At 45.5% G+C, this 15,747-nt stretch overlaps 1 protein-coding gene and 1 long non-coding RNA gene across 7 annotated transcripts in view; one reads left to right on the top strand and one right to left on the bottom strand.

The window, feature by feature from the left end:
- The window catches only part of LOC101398910 (class I histocompatibility antigen, Gogo-B*0103 alpha chain-like), a 334,177-nt gene extending 324,647 nt beyond the window's left edge, over positions 1-9,530 (bottom strand). For 2 of the 6 annotated variants that reach the window (XM_087438244.1, XM_087438243.1), the window contains exons 1-7: positions 9,314-9,530; positions 8,736-9,005; positions 8,223-8,498; positions 7,327-7,602; positions 7,088-7,201; positions 6,635-6,667; positions 6,447-6,494 (exon numbers count right to left, since the gene is read on the bottom strand). In XM_087438244.1, coding sequence (XP_087294370.1) covers positions 6,447-6,494; positions 6,635-6,667; positions 7,088-7,201; positions 7,327-7,602; positions 8,223-8,498; positions 8,736-9,005; positions 9,314-9,515 — 1,219 coding nt within the window. In that variant the 5' untranslated portion in view covers positions 9,516-9,530. Of the gene's footprint in view, positions 1-5,866; positions 6,281-6,446; positions 6,495-6,634; positions 6,668-7,087; positions 7,202-7,326; positions 7,603-8,222; positions 8,499-8,735; positions 9,006-9,313 lie in introns of those variants that run through there. The other 4 variants (XM_087438242.1, XM_087438245.1, XM_087438246.1 and 1 more) reach the window with 4 other exon arrangements.
- Positions 9,531-9,631: 101 nt separating this feature from the next.
- On the top strand, positions 9,632-12,915 carry LOC147915636 (uncharacterized). The gene is made up of 3 exons (XR_015554063.1): positions 9,632-9,798; positions 12,619-12,723; positions 12,869-12,915. It is a non-coding gene; the product is annotated as an uncharacterized LOC147915636 (long non-coding RNA).
- The last annotated feature ends 2,832 nt before the right edge of the window (positions 12,916-15,747 follow it).

Genomic DNA, 15,747 nt, shown 5'->3' with positions numbered 1-15,747 from the left:
TGTCACATATGTATGCTTATACGTTTATATTATATCCTGGTTATGTTATATTCTATGTCTCATAACTCCAATGTTGAAGTTTTATGAGCCTGTGTATACCACCCTTTGTTTCTACTACTTCTCAGTCATCATCTCTTTTCCATTTGTATTTCTACATTTCTTGCTATGAGCTGCTTATTTTTCTTGTGTAATTATTTGTGTAAATTCTTTAATGCCTAGGTTAATTGTAGATTTCTGTAGAGATTTTTGTTTCTTTCTTCCAGTTGTTGGGTCATGATCAATCCAGGATGATTATAAACTAAATTCATGGCACAAAGTTCTTTTGGCCCAAAATAGTAAAGCACACTTGGACTACAAATTACAGGAGGGCTAGCTCATAGCTGAAAATTCTCAGAAACAGTTTGCTCCTTTTTAATTTTACTGGCTCAAAGGCAAATTTCCTAGGAATACTCTTGTATTAGGGGATGAAGCAGGTTTTGTTTTGTTTAACCCTTACTCTGAGGATATAAACCTTTTTTCCCCAGATTTTCAGGGAGGGGATGTCGCTTATGCTCCCCACATGAATAAGCTCTGGGCATCATGTCCTGTCTATTGCAGCTCATGAGCCTGAGAAAACCAAAGCTAAGATTTTTACAGATTTGGCAAATGCCCTAAGGATAAAAACAATTTCTCTCTGGATTATTTGCCCACATTTATATATTGGTCTAAAGGATTATTCTCTTGATTGTTTTGCTATACTTTCATATGTTTTTTATATTTTATCAATTATTTTTAGTTGCTTTTAATGGAGGAGGCAGCCTTAAAACCTAGCTTACCATATTACTGGAAATGGAATCCCCATTAACTATTTTTTTCATTCCTACTACTTATCCAGCACCAGGGTAGGTTCTAGAATACAAGTCAGTCTAAACCAATGCTACTTAGTGTGGTCTGTGAGCCAGCGCTGGCCTGTGAGGAGTTTGTTATGAGCCCACAATAAGACATATACAGAAATGGGGCTGACCTGGTGGTGTAGTGGTTGGGTTTGCGTGCTCTGCTTCAGCAGCCCGGGGTTCACAGGTTCAGATCCCAGGCATGGACCGGCGTGCCGCTCATCAAACCATGCTATGGCGGCATCCCATGTACAAAGTGGAGAAGGATGGGCACAGATGTTGGCTCAGGGCCAATCTTCCTCAGCAAAAAGAGGAAGACTGGCAACAGATGTTAGCTCAGGGCCAATCTTCCTCACCAAGAAAAAAAAAGAGAGAGAGAGAGAGATACAGAAATTGAAAGTGAGCATAAGCAAGTAAACCTCTACCTTATCATGTCCCAAACTACTAATGGTCAAGGAAAAGATGAGCATTTATGTCATGTCACTGGATATGCTAAAACAGTTTGATTATTAGCTGTTCATGGACCAGAGACTGAGTAGCATGATGTCTAAACTAGGATGGTTTTTAGACTTTTGTTGGGGTCACATAAATACTGATAAATGTTACGGATACTCTCTTAAGAAATATGTACATATACAAAGAAATACAAAAGTTAACATAAAATGTCAGTGTATATATATGGATCCTCTGAAATCTTATAGATCTTGGTTTTTTAATCCTAGCAAGAGACAAAGGCAGGGAAAAGACATTTTGAGTAATCACTTCATCATCCCACAATGACACTCCAGTTATTTGTGAGTATAACCTAGAGTAGAAAAAAGCTGGTCCCCATAGCAGGTTATCAACAGATTAAGTTGAAAGTCATCATTTATTAGTCACTCATTTATCCAACCAAACCTGAGACCCTGCACTGTACCAGATCAAGTTCTGGTCTCAGATCACTGCTCCAAAAATGGACATTTGTCATTCTTTTTTCCATCTCTCATGCCCAACCTCCACCCTAGAACCTGTACCCTCTTCCCAATTTAGGAGAATTCCACACTTGAAGAGTCTTGGTAGGAGGCAGAGAACACCATCCTTTTTTATTTATTTATTTATGTATGTTGTGTGTGAGGAAGATCAGCCCTGAGCTAACATCCATGCCAATCCTCCTCTTTTTGCTGAGGAAGACGGGCTCTGAGCTAACATCTATTGCCAATTCTCCTCCTTTTTTTCCCCATAGCCCCAGTAGATAGTTGCATGTCATAGCTGCACATCCTTCTAGTTGCTGTATGTGGGACGCCACCTCAGCATGGCCAGAGAAGCGGTGCGTCGGTGCATGCCTGGGATCTGAACCCGGGCTGCCAGTAGCGGAGTGCGCACACTTAACTGCTAAGCCACGGGGCTAGCCCCAAGAGCACCATCCTTAAAAGAGGGAAACCCACTTTCCCAAAGATTCTTGCAGTTGGACACAGCATGAGGCTCCATCAGTCAGGTGACCACATGCTGGACTCTGACTCAGGACGTGGTGACAGAATGGTGGGGACTGTGCAGAATGCATTTGGCAAAGGTGGTGTGTGTGGCAGTAGTGTCATCCAGTTGCCAGGAACAGCACAGATAGCAGTCACAGGGTCCAGTGTCCAGTATCAGGAGAGTTAGTGATATGAGCAATGGCATTTGTGTCTAGCAGCAGTGGCAGTGATTCCTACGTGGTACCCAAGGCCCCAATACTTTCTCTTTGTCTTTCAATATTCATTTATGTTTGAATTAGAACAATTTGGAATCTGTTGCTCTCACCAAGAAGTGAGTGAGAAATCCATGTAGGGAATAGTTTCAGAGAGCAAGGATGCAGAGATTTTTTTCCAATTTCATTGAGATATAATTGACATATAATATTTTGTACGTCAGAGGTGTACAACCTGTTGATTTGACATGCTTATATATTGCAAAATGATTAACATCACACAGTTAGCTAACACCTTCATCACGTCATATAATTGCCATTTCTGTTTTTGTGGTGAGAACATTTAAGAATTCTTAGGGTGCTGGCCCCATGGCGCAGTGGTGAAGTTCCACGTTCCACTTTGGAGGCTCAGTTTTGTGGGTTTGGATCTGGGTCATGGGCCTACACCACTCGTCAGCCACTCTGTGGCAATGACACACATATAAAAAGTAGAGGAAGATTGGCACAGATGTTAGCTCAGGGCTGAGCTTCCTCAGCAAAAATAATAATAATAATAATAATAATAATTCTTAGAAGCTTAGATATTTTCCTTTGCTGAGCTGATAACCATTTCCAAAATCTTCCACCTGGCTATCATCCATGGTACAGAAAACAACATGTATCTCCTGGCATGTGATTTGCCTCTTTCTTCCCAGGAGAAAACATTTAAATATGGATTTAAGACCCCTCCCTACCCTGAATGCTCTCTGATGATAGCCATCAATGGTTCCCAATCTGGCTGAGCACGAGGATTGCTTGTGGGCTTGTTTCAAAATACACAAACCTCTCCCCAGACCCACCATCTCAGAATATTGGGCACCAAGCCCAAGAATCACTTATTTAACAAGCCCGACCTCTGAGGCTCATGCACAGGCATATGAAAATCCTGGTCTATGTTCATGCTACGAAATGTGTGCTCTGAAGACCACCAGCATCAGCACCAAACTGCTTATAAATGCAGAATCTCGCCCTCTACTCCAGACTGTCTAGATCTTAGTGAGATATCCAACAGAAACCTGTGCACAAGAAAGTTTGCTACTCCCTGGTCTCCGTGCCTTCCAGACGCGATGTGAGAACTGTGCAGTCTTCCCTGGGTGGATGGTCTGATCAGATCCCTTAGCACTGGGGTTCCAGGGTTCAGTCCTTATTCCTGTCTTCTATAGCCATCATTCCCTTTGTGACCTCATCAGTTCTTAAGGCTTTAAATATCATTTATATGGTGTCACCTAACAAATCTATTTCTCTACCCCAGACATGTCTTCTAACTCCAGGCTTCCATATCCAACTGCTAAAACTAACCTCACTTGCATCTAATAGATATCTCTTTTTCGACTTTCCTAATTAGATGTCTACGGTGCTGCTTCTTTCCAATGTGTTTCTTCTATCGTCCTCTCCATTTCCACTGAAAGTATTCCATATTTCTACTTACACAGTCTGAAATTTGGAGTGTCCTCCGCGATCCTTTCTTATAACCCAGACTTAATTCATTAGGAAATGCTGTAAAGCCCATCTTCAGAATGTATCCAGAATCCGATCACTTCATATTCTTTTCCCTGCTCACACCCCAGACAAAGCAACCACCATCTCCAGCCTGGAACATGGCACTAGTTTCCTTGTTTTCTCTACTGATTGGCCGCCTTCACCTCTTGATTCTGCACAGCACCAGATGGATGCTTCTCAAGAGAAGTCACACTAGGTCACTCTTCTGTTCAAAATCATCTTGTAACTTCACATCTTTCTCAGAGAAAAGTCAATACCTTCCAATATCCTCTAGGCCTACACGACCTGGGTGTAATTCAGACCTCATCTCAATTACTCTCCGCTCCAGCCACACAGGTCTCCTTGCTCTTCGTTGAACACACAGACACTCCTGCCCTAGTGCATTTGCACTGGAGGTTCCCCTGCCTGAAAAAACTTCCCCCAAGACATCCTCCTGGATAATTCCTTCATGTCCTTCAAGTCTTTACTCAAGGTCACCGTCCCACTGAGGCTCACACTGACCACCCTAGGAAAACAGCCATCTTCCCTGTCCCCACACTCTTATAGTCCGGGTTACCTTCCTCAAAGCACTTAAACTTTTAACATAAACATTTCTCTTATTTACTATGCTTATAGCATACAGTCTGCCCCTCACCACAGGAACACATGCTCCACAAGGCTGGCAATTTTTGCCTGTTTTTAGTTCACTGAGGTTTCCTAGATGCAAAATTATTTTGTCATATATCTGGCAAACAACAATTATCAGTTGAATGAATGATCAGTGTAGAGCACCTCCCTATTCTAGAGACAGTATCTTTATTCATGTAACCTCAAGTCACATGCTGTTTTGTGGCAGCTACAGCACAATGTCCACTCACGCTGACGTCAATACCACCTGTACTTTTCTTACAAGTGCTGCTCTCCCCTCCCTCCCACAGCCACCCTCCTGCACACTACACACACAATTGTATTCAGAAAGCACAGTCCTAGGCTTATGGGTCCTATTTTCCAACCAATTGTGAATCTAAAGGAGACTCAACTTTGTAAATCCAAGGGTTTGGATCTGAGCCAGCACTAGGATGACTAGAGCTGAGGGCAGAGAGAGGGGGCAGGCTGCAGAGAAGATAGATATCCAATAGGAATTTATCTAAGATTAGAAACTATCACATCCCTCCTCTCTGCTAATTCTAGAATCTGGCTCTTTAAGAAGGGAGAAAAGGTGGAAAGAACAATCCAGGAAACAGCCCTAGAAGGAGGGAAACAGCTGGATGAGTCCGAAAATTCAACTTTGCATACCAGAGTCTCCTGTGTGCAGGGGCCACTGTGGGCCTTGTGGGGACAATGACATGCCAAACGACTCCTGCTGCTGTCAGAGACGGGGGACACCCAGAGGAGAATGAAACCATGCTAATCATGAAAAAGAACAGGAATAATCCAAAAAAAAAAACCCGAAGGAACAAAATATAAACACAGAAATGGTAGGGGCTGAGGTCTGGACCTAGGCCTGAGCCTAGAGTGACCCGGCCAAAGGAAGCCCTCACTGTCCACGGTCCTGAAGACATGACAGTGCCCAGGTGATAGACATCTGAGTTGCTGTGATGACAGATCCTGGTGGGACAAGGTTCTACTGAGGGGACCAGAACAAACGAGCAGAGAGATGACCCAGCTGAGGAGGGAGCACGTCAAAGCCCATGATGCATGGAGCAGCGACTGGGCACAGGCCCTGTCCACACTCAGCTCCTCAGTCTCTCCTGTCCCCACCTGCACCAGACTCAGCACAGTCAACACACAAATTCTAGAAGGTTCTCAGTGCTTCCATTTGTTTCCTCTCTCAAACCTCAGGAAATTTCTCCTTTAATTAACATATCAATGCCTTACGACAAGAATTAGAAAAAAGAAATTCATACCTAGATTCTTATTTTCAATAAGGAAGCATATCATTACTACTCAGCTCAACATAAAGTTAAGACAAGGATGGAGATGGCCCAGCCTGGCCTCTGCTGGAACAGGAAAGTCAATTAGGGGAAGAACACAGGTCATTGTGCAGAGGGGTCATGGTGGGCAGGCGGTGGGCCAATCTCCCCTCCTCCTCACATTATGCTAATAGGAACGCAGACACATTCAGATGCCAGTTGTAAAAAGAGAAGTCAGGGGATCTCAAAGTCACAAAGTGGGAGCGTGAACAAATCTTGCATCACTCAGTTCCCCACAAGGCAGCTGTCTCACACTGTGAGAGAAAATAATCATAAACAAATTCAGGTCAGTCACATAAGTGTTGACATTGTCAGCAGCCTACTACATGCTCAACAGGTCCCCACTCAAAGAATTTCCATAACCTAGTTGTGTGCCCTCTGACCCAGCTCCTCCCCCACTTCAGGCCTCCAGGGTCTCACCTTTAGGATCTGTGAGAGACACATCAGAGCCCTGCGCACTGTCACTTCCTGGGGTAGAACAGAACAGGACATGGTCAGGGTCCACAGGAGATGAGACTAAAGGAGGAACTGTGGGGTGGGTGAGCTCCCCCATGGGCTCCGTCTACACTATCCCAATGGTCTCAGAGATCAACCCGACTCAAACTTACCTGCAGCCTGAGTGTAGCCCCCTCTTTTTTCACCTGTGGGAAGAAAACAGGGAGAAGCCTCCGTCATGAGATCCTAGAGGAACCCCCTAGTCCTGAACCACAAAGAAGTTTCCAAAACGACGACTGAAGACCCAGGGCAGCCTCAGGAAACGTGAAGAAGGGGCATGTGTGGGGACAGGACTAATTGCCCTCCTGGAGCTCTGTCATCACTAGGGACCTTCCTCTGATCTCCAGTTGCAGGAATCAGGTCCCCAGCACCAGAAGTATCATGGTGAAAAAATCTGTCTTTTGTTTTCACAAGTGCTTTACAAAAGAGTGTTAGCAATCAACTCCCCAGTGGCAGGTACATGTGTATGAATGGTACTTCCTATTAATAAGGCAAGGCAAACTTCTACCCGGGGCTTGAAACCCCCCAGTGGGACAAAAAAAACTCAGGCCCTACCCCTTTCCTACCTGAGCACTTCTTCCTCCACATCACAGCTCCAGCCACCACAGCTACAGTGACCACAAAGACAACCAGGCCAGCAATGATGCCCACAATAGGGATGATGGACTGAGAAGGTGGCTCTGGGAAGGCAAGAGAAAGTGAAGGGCTCTGACCTCAGGCCTCAGCCCTGAACCCTGCTGAAGTTCCCCAGAAGGGCTCCTGATTTCCCTGAGAAGAGACTCTGAGCCCACATCTCCCTCCTTACCCCATCTCAGGGTGACCGGCTCAGACAGCCCCTCGTGCTGCACATGGCACGTGTATCTCTGCTCCTCTCCAGAAGGCACCACCACAGCTGCCCACTTCTGGAAGGTCCCGTCCCCTGCAGGCCTGGTGTCCACAAGCTCTGTGTCCTGGGTCAGGTCCTCCCCATCACGCTGCCAGGTCAGGGCGATCTCCGCAGGGTAGAAGCCCAGGGCCCAGCACCTCAGGGTGACCTCACGGTCAGAGACGGGGTGATGGGTCACGTGTCTTTTTGGGGCTTCTGAGAAGGAAGAATCGAAAATTCACACTTTCAGTTACCTCCATGGGCCACTAAAACAGCACTCATGTGACCATCCTGAGAATGGATAGGATGATTGGTTTGGAAAAAGGAGGCACAAAACACAGACACCAGCTCGGACTTGGGGATCTGGGATATACTCTCCAATTCCTTGAAAAGTTCTAGAATCAGTGTGAGACCCCAGGGTAGGAGGCTCCAGGTCTCAAAGGAGAAGAACACAGACTAATGGTCCTGACCTTGGTGGAGGATGAATGACTCAGAAAAACTGGATTTGGACCTGCAAAGATGTTCTCAGGCTGAGAACAAGGCCTTGAGACAGAAAGATGGCAGCCACAAGATGGCTGTGAGAATCAAAGAGAACCAGTGATGAGCGATTTCAGGGATGGTCTTCCCTTCTATTCCTGAAGAAACTGGATTCCTTAACTGTCGTTTAGAGAAGGGCGGGCCTCTCCGCGAGTCATTCGTACAGAATATGGAAGCCTCGGTGGATTCCTCCCTCTCCCGAGGGGCGGGATTCTGACACTGATCCCATTTTCCTCCCCTCTCTGTGGGATGTCAGCCCAGCCCGAGTGGAGACCGCGAGGCCCCGCGGCCCCTCGTACCTGCGCGCTGCAGCGTCTCCTTCCCGTTCTCCAGGTATCTGAGGAGCCACTTCACACACGTGCCCTCCAGGTAGTTCCTCTTGCTCTCCGCCTCACCGGCCGCCTCCCACTTGCGCCGGGTGATCTGAGCCGCCGTGTCCGCCGCGGTCCAGGAGCGCAGGTCCTCGTTCAGGGAGATGTAATCGGCGCCGTCGTAGGCGTCCTGACTGTACCCGCGGAGGAAGCGCCCGGCCAAGCCCACGTCGCAGCCAGACATCCACTGGAGGGTGTGAGACCCTGACCCCGCCCCGCGGTCAGCCCCGCCCACTCGGCCCCGCCCCCGCCCCGACCCGCAGCGAATAAACCCAAACTGAAAACGAAACCGCGGAAAAGTCCCCGCCGGCTCTTCCCGGGTCGGGGGGCCGGGCGGGTCCCGCAGCCTCGGGGTGAATCTCGGACCCGGAGACTCGGGGAGACCCCGGCCCGTCCGTGGGGGTGGGGGTCGTGACCTGGACCCGGGCCCGCGTCGCTCACCGGCCTCGCTCTGGTTGTAGTAGCCGCGCAGTTTGTTCAGGCTCACTCGGAAAGTCTGTGCGTTGCCGTTGAAGATCCGCGTCTCCCGCTCCCAGTACTGCGCCCCCTCCTGCTCCACCCACGGCGCCCGCGGCTCCGCCCTCGGACTCGCGGCGTCGCTGTCGAACCGCACAAACTGCGTGTCGTCCACGTAGCCGACGGCGATGAAGCGGGGCTCCCCGCGGCCGGGCCGGGACACGGCGGTGCTGAAATACCTCAGGGAGTGGGAGCCTGGGGGCGGGGAGGGGCTGAGACCCGGCCCGACCCTCCTCCCGGCGCGGGTCCCGGGTCCGAGGGTGATGGCGCCGGGAGGGAGGAGGGGGCGAGGGGGTCGTGAGACGGAAAAGGGGCGGCGGGAGACCCAAGTGGGTGACAGGAGGGGGCGGGAGAAGGTGGGGGTCAGGACAGGGAGGGATGAGGTGGGGGGTCTGGGCGGGTGTCCGCAGAGACGCGCCTTCCCCGGGGGTCCTGCGCCCCCTCCGCGCGGTCCCCTTGCCCCGCCCCCTTGGAGGCCATTTCCCTCCCGACCCCGCGCTCACCCGCCCAGGTCTCGGTCAGGGTCAGGGCCCCCGAGAGCAGCAGGAGGAAGGTTGGAGGCATCGTCACCCTCCTCCTCGCGGTCTGGGGAGAATCTGAGTTCCGGACGGTGGTGGAGACTTTATAACCGGGAACCGCGGAGACGCTGATTGGCGTCTCTAGAAACCGGACACGCAATGGGAGTGAGAACTGGGGCCGCGTCATGAGTCTCCAGGCGGGAGGACCTGACACAGGTTGTGAGAGGGAGAAGTGAAACTCGGGGAGATGGGGACACCCCAACACTGAGCTTCCCCGCCCCGGACACCGCCCTCGGGCTGAGACCCTGAAGCCGCGTCCGGGGACTTTGCCCTGATCCCTCTCCTCCTGCCCCGAGAGCTCTTTGTCACACTCTCTCGCTGGGGCCTGGAGCAGAGGCTGAGTCAGCGATTCTCAAACACTGTGGCTTCAGGATATCTATACAGTCTTACAAATTCGTGAGGACTCCAAGGTAATTTTGTTTATGTTGGTTTTATCTATCAATATTTACCATACTAGGAATAAAAGTTTTTAAATATTTTTGTTAATTTATTTAGAATAATATTCATAACCCATTGCAAGTTAACAGAAATAATGTTTTTATGAAAAATAACTCCTTCCCCAAATAAACAAGGTAGTAAGAAGAGTGGATCTTTTGACATTTTTGCAACTCTCTTTCTTGTCTGTCTCATTAGAAGATCACTGGATTTTCATATATGTTCTGCATTTAATGTCTTATTTTGGTTGGAAAAAATACAGCCTCACACAAATATGTAGGAGTGGTATTTTTAATAACCTTTCCAGATAATTGTGGATATTCAACTTTGATACTAAAACTACACAAGTGCTAGTTTCTCAGTGGTCATTTGCAAAGTGAAACCTGAAACAATATCATTGAGTATTTCCTATTCCGTTACATTAAAACCCACAGGTCTATTTTGCATATAGAATGGCTCTTGTACTAATGTGTGATTTTTTAAAGTAATACATTGTTTCACTAGTTGTATAGATCTTCCCTTGTCGATGAGTTCAACTACAATTATCAAAATATCGCCTTTGTTAATGTTACCACAGATCCCAACAGGAAAGTTTGTTAGTGCTGGGCAGCTGTCAGGCTTACCTAGTGGGACACAAGTTTTCCAAAATTCTGGTTTTCTCTTGAGAGCTTCCATTTTATCAAGGCAATAAGTACTGTCAGTTGTCAACCCTCGGTGGATTTTCTTGAAGGGAGAAGCTCACGTTCATTTTGAGAAAGTGTATGACAATTAACCAAATCTAATCACAGCCTCTGTCATTCATTCTTTTAAGTAAAAATGGGATTCCATAAATAAGAGGCTAGCTCAGGGGCCGGCCCTGTGGCCTAGTGGTTAAGTTCAGCACACCCTACTTCAGCGGTCAGGGCCCGATTCCAAGGTGCAGACCTCCAGCACTTGTTGGCTATGTTGTGGCAGTGATCCATACACTAGATAGAGAAAGACTGGCACAGATATTAGCTCAGGGTGAATCTTCCTCAGGGAAAAAAAAAAAAAGAGGCTATCTCAGCTTACACAAATTATTTTCCTTGGGACATAGTACCTGGGAATGTAGCAGAAGCTTTATCTCTACTTCCCACGTCATCATATAAGATATTCTTAAAATGTGGACTTAAGAGTAATAATTTGGTAAAGATAATAGTTTTTAATGCTTCAGGACATTTTAAAGTGAAAGTGTTTTTGTTTTTTTTTTTGCAAGTAAGTGGTGGCGAAGATAACTACTATTGTAGTTTGGTACCATAGCCTCCAGTCCTCCTAAGTGTCACTTCAGTGCAAAATGTCAACATAGTGAAAAGGCAAATGATGTCTAGTAATATTATAAAAATAGTTTTGACCTCATGGATCCCATGAAAGGGTCTCAGTGACTTCAAGGGTCCCACAGACCACACTTTGAGAACTTCTGTTCTGAATAAACTAGGGAGAGTCTCTCAACTAGTCCCCACCTTTGCCGCCTCTTCATTTCCCAGAATCCCTCTCCCTGAGTTTGGACTCCTTGCCTCCCAAAACTTAGCTTAGAGCATTTCCCCTGCTCTCCTCTAGAAGTGAACTCATCCCCTGGAAATTTGATGCCAGAGAGTGTCCTCAGTTTGGGAAGGGAGGTGGAGGGACAGGTGTTTCCCTTTGGAACTGGGAACAGTTTGTGCCTGAAGGCACTAGACCCACTGATAACCTATTTTGGTTTTGTTATACACCAGCTGAATATGTATTCATATCTCAGACAGAAATCTGATGTATCTCTAGGAGAAATAATATGGTTCTTTCATTTTACATGGGCCCTAATGCGTCTGATTTGAGGCCCACAAAGTATGAAGAGCAGTACTGTCCAACAGAACATCCTGTGATGAAGGAATTGTTCTATATCTGCACTGTCCAATATGGAAGCCAGTAGCTACATGTGGCTGTTGAGCACTTGAAATGTGGCTACTGTGCTGAGCAGTTGAATTTTTAATTTTATTTACTTTAAATTTAAATAACCATAAATGGCTAGTAGCTACCATATTGGACAGTGCGTATCTAGAATGTTCTTAGTTTTCGGTCTTCTCCCCCACAAAAGATACTGTATGATTCATAGGCTGATGTATATTAAAATTATCTTCATATGGGCGTCATGGATTTGTCCATGTGGGTCTTAGGCATGTCCTTAAAATACAGCATGCCCAAGAAGTGTAATTAATATGTATTTTAACAACTAGAGTGTACAGACATTAGCCAAAATGTGATTTATCACTTTAACATCATAAGTGTTCAAAAATGCCCATCACCTAATCCTGGTGTATATCACATTAGGACTCTTGGTGTTTTGTTTTCATTAACCTGGTAAACATTAGCAGGGACATAAGTCTTGACTTAGCCCAGGAGAAAGCATTTATTCAACACAGCATGTATCAGATCCCTTGCAGGCCCTGCACATACTTGTAAAATTATAGAGCGAAGATGTTCCAGCTTAGAATTCCAGCTCCTCAGAATCTTTACCTATTGCTCCTCCTCATACTTTCCCCCAAAATTCAAACAGTTCTCTTTGTTTCCCTTCACCCTTGGACTCCTCTCCTAGATGAAACTATACCTGAAATTTTTACAGTTGTGGAATGAAGAATTCTCTAAGCATGACCCAAAGATGAAAAACCATAAAGAAAAACATAAAACTTATCTGTGTCAACCACACACTCACAAAGACACAAACACATGCACATCATCAAACTCAAAGACACATAACAAATTTTGACAGACAACGGGTAATAACCCACCTCAATGTCCTTCAGCCAAAGACCACCAGGAGCACACCTGTGGGCAAACAAGTTGGATTTATTACTTGCTGCAAGGGAGAAAACACACCATCGGGGATGACTGTGCATCTCAGTGTGAAGGTATTAGAACATGTATAGGATTTGGGCTTTGGTTGGGTGATTTCGGGGGGGCGGTCTGTGGAGGCAGGAGTTCACTCTAGATTGGGTGTTGTCAGGAAGTGGGGGCAATGCTGTGATTCGGCATGTCAATAATTCCTCTCTGGAGACAGGGCCGACTAGAGCAAGGGTGAAGCTGTAACTGGAAAGAAGCAGCAGCCGCTCATATGAGCCAGCACAGGGAGATGTTTGGTATTTTGTGAGTTGCACAGTGCCTTGTTTTTGTCTGTGCTTAAATAAAATGATGCAGTGGTCTTGTTTTGTCTCACTTTGTCATGGTCTCAGAGTGTCCTTGTCTGATATGGATGTTCAGGGAGGTGACTTACATCCAACAAAAGAATAACATGACAGGTGGTGAGCACCAGGCCAGCTTCTGACAACACTGAGGCCTAGCTGTAAGTGTCAGACCTGTTCCCGGTGTTGGGGCTGCTTTTTCTTCTTTCTAAATTCAATATTTTAAAATAACTACAACTGAATCAAAAAATAATTAAAGAATATTAGGAAACAATTTGGAAAAGAAGAAATGAGAATGTCAAAAAATATATATTAGTAATAAATTAATGTAAACAAAAATGAAAATGTGGAATAGAAATGGGAATAAAAATTAAAATCCATCAGCTTGGCAAAGAAGAAAAGTGATGAGAGTATTTATCAGAGGGTAGGGAAAATGTATTGTCATAAAGATTGATGGGATTGAAAACTGGTAGAAAGTCTCTAAAGGGCACTTTTGAAAAATGTCTCTATAATTTCAATGTGTTTATATTTTGACACAGAAATTTCTCATTTAGAAATTTATCCTAAGAAGATAATGACACATATTCTCAAAAGTATATATTCAAGGATGTTTCTTGAATTATGGTTTATAAAAACAAAGAATGGAACCTATATAAATGCCATAATCACAATAATGATGGTAACTATGAATAGAGGAACACTTAGTATGTCTCAGGGATTAATACCATATGATACACATAGAGGGTCAGATTTAATCCTCAAAGCAAAACCCTGAGGCACCCAACATGTGATCTTTTGTATGAACAGGGAAAGGGAGACTGAGAGGTTTAGGAGGTGGTGGAGCCGAGGTTGAACCCAGGAATTTTCTCTCAGAGCTTCGTGGACTCATCTTCCATTGATTCCCTGCCCCTCAGGTGGTGGATATGACTCTGCACTCCATGCAAGTGAATTGCTGCAGTGTTCCAGAATATTCTTTGATCGGAGGCGGCTAGGCTCAGAGCTGAGGAGGACAGTCAAGGGGCAGTCTGATTTAACTGCCCAAACCACACTAAAGTCCATCATCCAGCGTATATTTTGAGGCCTCCAGTGGATCAGGATCAGCTAGACTCTGGAGATACAGTGAAGAGCAAGAATAAGACCCTGGTGATATGGAGCTGGCATTGTCCTGAGGGAGATGCACATTTAGCAGAAATGACAAAGATGAATGAAATCACTACTGAGCCAAGTGCTGTGAGGAAAAAGTTCATGATACCAGGAAAGCAGATAACGTGGGGACCTAACAGGTCCCCTACCACTATTATCAATATCTAATAGATGTAAAAGATGTATGGCATATGAAACAAAAACAGAATTATATAAATCATATACAATCACAGAGCAAGAAAGAGCTCTTGGAAATTAAGAATACCATGGGGCTGGCCCCGTGGCCTAGTGGTTAAGTTTGGCGCCCTCTGCTTGAGCAGCCTGGGTTCAGTTCCCTGGCTTGGACCTACACCACTTGGCAGCCATGCTGTGGCAGCGACCCATGCACAAAATAGAGGAAGATTGGCACAGATGTTAGCTCAGGGCAAATCTTCCTCAAGCAAAAAGAGGAAGATTGGCAATGGATGTTAGCTCAGGGCAAATCTTCCTCACCAAAAAAAAAAAAGAACACCATAATACAAATGTATAATTCGGTACATGAACTGGAAGATTAAAGTCATACTCCCACTGAATAGTACCGATGGAAAAGTCATGACAAACAGGTGAGAAGACCTACAAGAATATTAGTCTATCAATCAAAAGATTCCAACACATTAGTCATACCAGTTTCACAAATAATAGAGAGTAGGAAATGATAAAAAAAAATTTTAAGAAAATTTCTCAGAGTTTGCAAACAAAAATTTACATTTTGAATGGCCTAACCAGGTTCTTACTACGATAGATGAAAATAGACCCACGCTATGACAATCAAAATGAAATTTCAGAAAGGGGGTGGAGAAGAAGAGACCTTGAAAACCTCAAGAGGCAACAAACACAGGCCTGGAAGCAAGAAGACCTTGCAGCATTGCCTTCCAAATTCTAAAGCAGAAAATATTCCAACACAGAGTTCTATATCAAGTCAAGACATAATAGCTGGGGCAGCCTAAAGACATTTCAAGTGTTTAGGGTTTCAATGTTTTACTTTCTATGTTCCTTTCCTCAGGATACTACAGGCCAAAGTGGGGAAAAATGATGGAGAAATCCAAAAAAGAGGAAAAAATGGGATCCAGACAACAGGGGAGCCAGAACAAGAGAGGGGCAAAGGGCTCCCAGGATGAGGTGAAGGAGATCTGGGATGTCAGCCCTGCCCCAGGTGTGCAGGGAACCAGTTCACCTGGCAGGACTGAGGCTGTGGGACAGGTCTCTTCGCAAAGATGAAGTTGCTAGAATATCAGATGTGCTCAAATATATGCATGAAGGTTTGATCCTGGGGAGAATTGGGAATGATTTAGCAGTGAGTAAAACAGAAACTAAGCAGATGAAGGAACAAGATACCTATTAACTCCAGGGAAAATAAAAAGTTGATTCAAGAAAGGAAAAGTAATCATAGTTTACTAAATGCTCAGTTGTGACCAACGTTTACGTGGTCATAATAATGCAGACACTGCACCCTGAGCTAATCAAAATTGTAAAGTAGTTATATTGTGAGGATAGGAGTGTGAAAGAAGAGCTAATTCACGAAAGATGATGAATAAAACTGAATAACGAAGGAATATTATGAGTATTCTATTT

Source organism: Ceratotherium simum, chromosome 13 (genome assembly GCF_057802395.1).
Source record: "Ceratotherium simum simum isolate JZ-2026a chromosome 13, ASM5780239v1, whole genome shotgun sequence".
Taxonomy (NCBI): domain Eukaryota; kingdom Metazoa; phylum Chordata; class Mammalia; order Perissodactyla; family Rhinocerotidae; genus Ceratotherium; species Ceratotherium simum.
Note: the sequence above shows the minus strand (reverse complement) of the source record. Positions and strands in the feature narration are given on the sequence as shown.